Source organism: Sinocyclocheilus grahami, unplaced genomic scaffold (assembly GCF_001515645.1).
Source record: "Sinocyclocheilus grahami isolate Dianchi unplaced genomic scaffold, SAMN03320097.WGS_v1.1 scaffold6865.1, whole genome shotgun sequence".
NCBI classification, from domain to species: Eukaryota; Metazoa; Chordata; class Actinopteri; order Cypriniformes; family Cyprinidae; genus Sinocyclocheilus; species Sinocyclocheilus grahami.
The window spans coordinates 9,289-10,742 of record NW_015511116.1 but is presented as its reverse complement, the minus strand read 5'-3'; the positions used below and the strand labels follow the sequence as shown (position 1 = coordinate 10,742).

The 1,454-nt window shown below is 37.1% G+C and overlaps 1 protein-coding gene across 1 annotated transcript; it reads left to right on the top strand.

The window, feature by feature from the left end:
- Positions 1-44: 44 nt before the first annotated feature.
- LOC107577687 (catechol O-methyltransferase domain-containing protein 1-like) lies at positions 45-1,377 on the top strand (the record flags this gene model as incomplete). The annotated part of the gene is made up of 5 exons (XM_016263736.1): positions 45-150; positions 235-353; positions 830-884; positions 947-1,080; positions 1,324-1,377. Coding segments are annotated over 5 exons (468 nt in total), but the record flags the coding sequence as incomplete, so codon positions are not given.
- Positions 1,378-1,454: the final 77 nt, after the last annotated feature.

Here is a 1,454-nt window from a genome sequence, read left to right as displayed (position 1 = left end):
AAGAGAACGGAAAAATTGAAATCGCATCATATGACCCCTTTAAGAGAACTATGGAGGATCCCAAAAACCTGATGATGGTGGCAGCTGAGCAGGCTCAGTTTATAGCTAACCTTGCAAAACTCATAGAAGTCAATAAACCTATTGAGATTGGTGAGTGAAAGCCACATAAATCATGAAAATCATGTGTTTGCTTTTCACTCCTTACCTGTAAAACACATTTTGCATCTGTCTTAGGAATGTGCACAGGATATAACGCCTTAAATCTGGCTCTGGTAGTTCCTGAGAATGGACTCGTGGTGGCCTGCGAAATTAATGAGGAATACGTGAATATAAGCAAGCCATTTTTAAAGGAGGTAAACCAAGGCAAAACAAGTTTGTAAAAGTATTCTGTGCATGTTTATGCAGTTGGAGTAATTTGTTTTATTAGGACACTGTATCTGTTAAGTTGCTCCTCCACATACACATACACCTACACATGTCTCAATTTCGATATTGATTACTGCCTGCCACGGTAAGAACACAGTCATCAGTATAAAGCCCAGCTGACCAGTAGCGACTGAAGGCAGAGATGCAGAAATGTCCATCAGACTCTACACTGATTGCTGATAGAGACAGATGTGAATGTACACCTGGGTGCTGATATTTACACAAAGCTAAACATCAAAGTGCTTTGTCTACAATTTTCTCTTTGTATCCTATAGTTTTATAATATGACATTAAAATAACAACCTATATGTCTGGGGAAAGCAAAGATAAAAATGTTTTGTTGTTCACTAGGGATTTACAATGTAAAATTAGAACAAGTAACTTCCAGCACTTTTTGTTTTAGGCTGGAGTGGAGGATAACATAGATATTCGCATTAAACCTGCAGCTGAAACCTTGGGTAAAGATGAAAAACAATTGTAATATATAATTTTTTATGTATTCATCCTTGTGTCTTTACAGATGAACTCCTAACTGCTGGTGAAGCTGGAACATTTGATTTTGTGTTCATTGACCCTGACAAGAAGAATTATGAAACATACTATGAAAAGTCACTCCAGCTTGTTCGAAAGGGTGGCATTGTAGCTATTGAAAATGTAAGTATGTAGTACAGTCTATTTAGTTTGCTTTGAAACAAACCCATTTGTAAATACACTACAAAAGTGTACGTTTTGAAAAGGTACCACCCCAGTGACAGCTTTTGTACTTTTCGTACCTGTAAAACCAGCTAGGTCTTACGGATTCATTTAAATGGTTTTACAAATATTGTCATGAATAAATGAAATATATTCCCACCTTTCCTGTTCGGCTGTGAGTAAGCTGGTGTCTCTGCTCTTCAGGTCCTCTGGGGTGGACAGGTCATTAACCCAGCTTTGAATATCTGGAATCTGAGAGTGCAAAAAAAATCGCCTTTAAAGTTGTCCAAATGATGTACTTAGCAAAGCATATTACTAATCAGAAATTAAGTTTT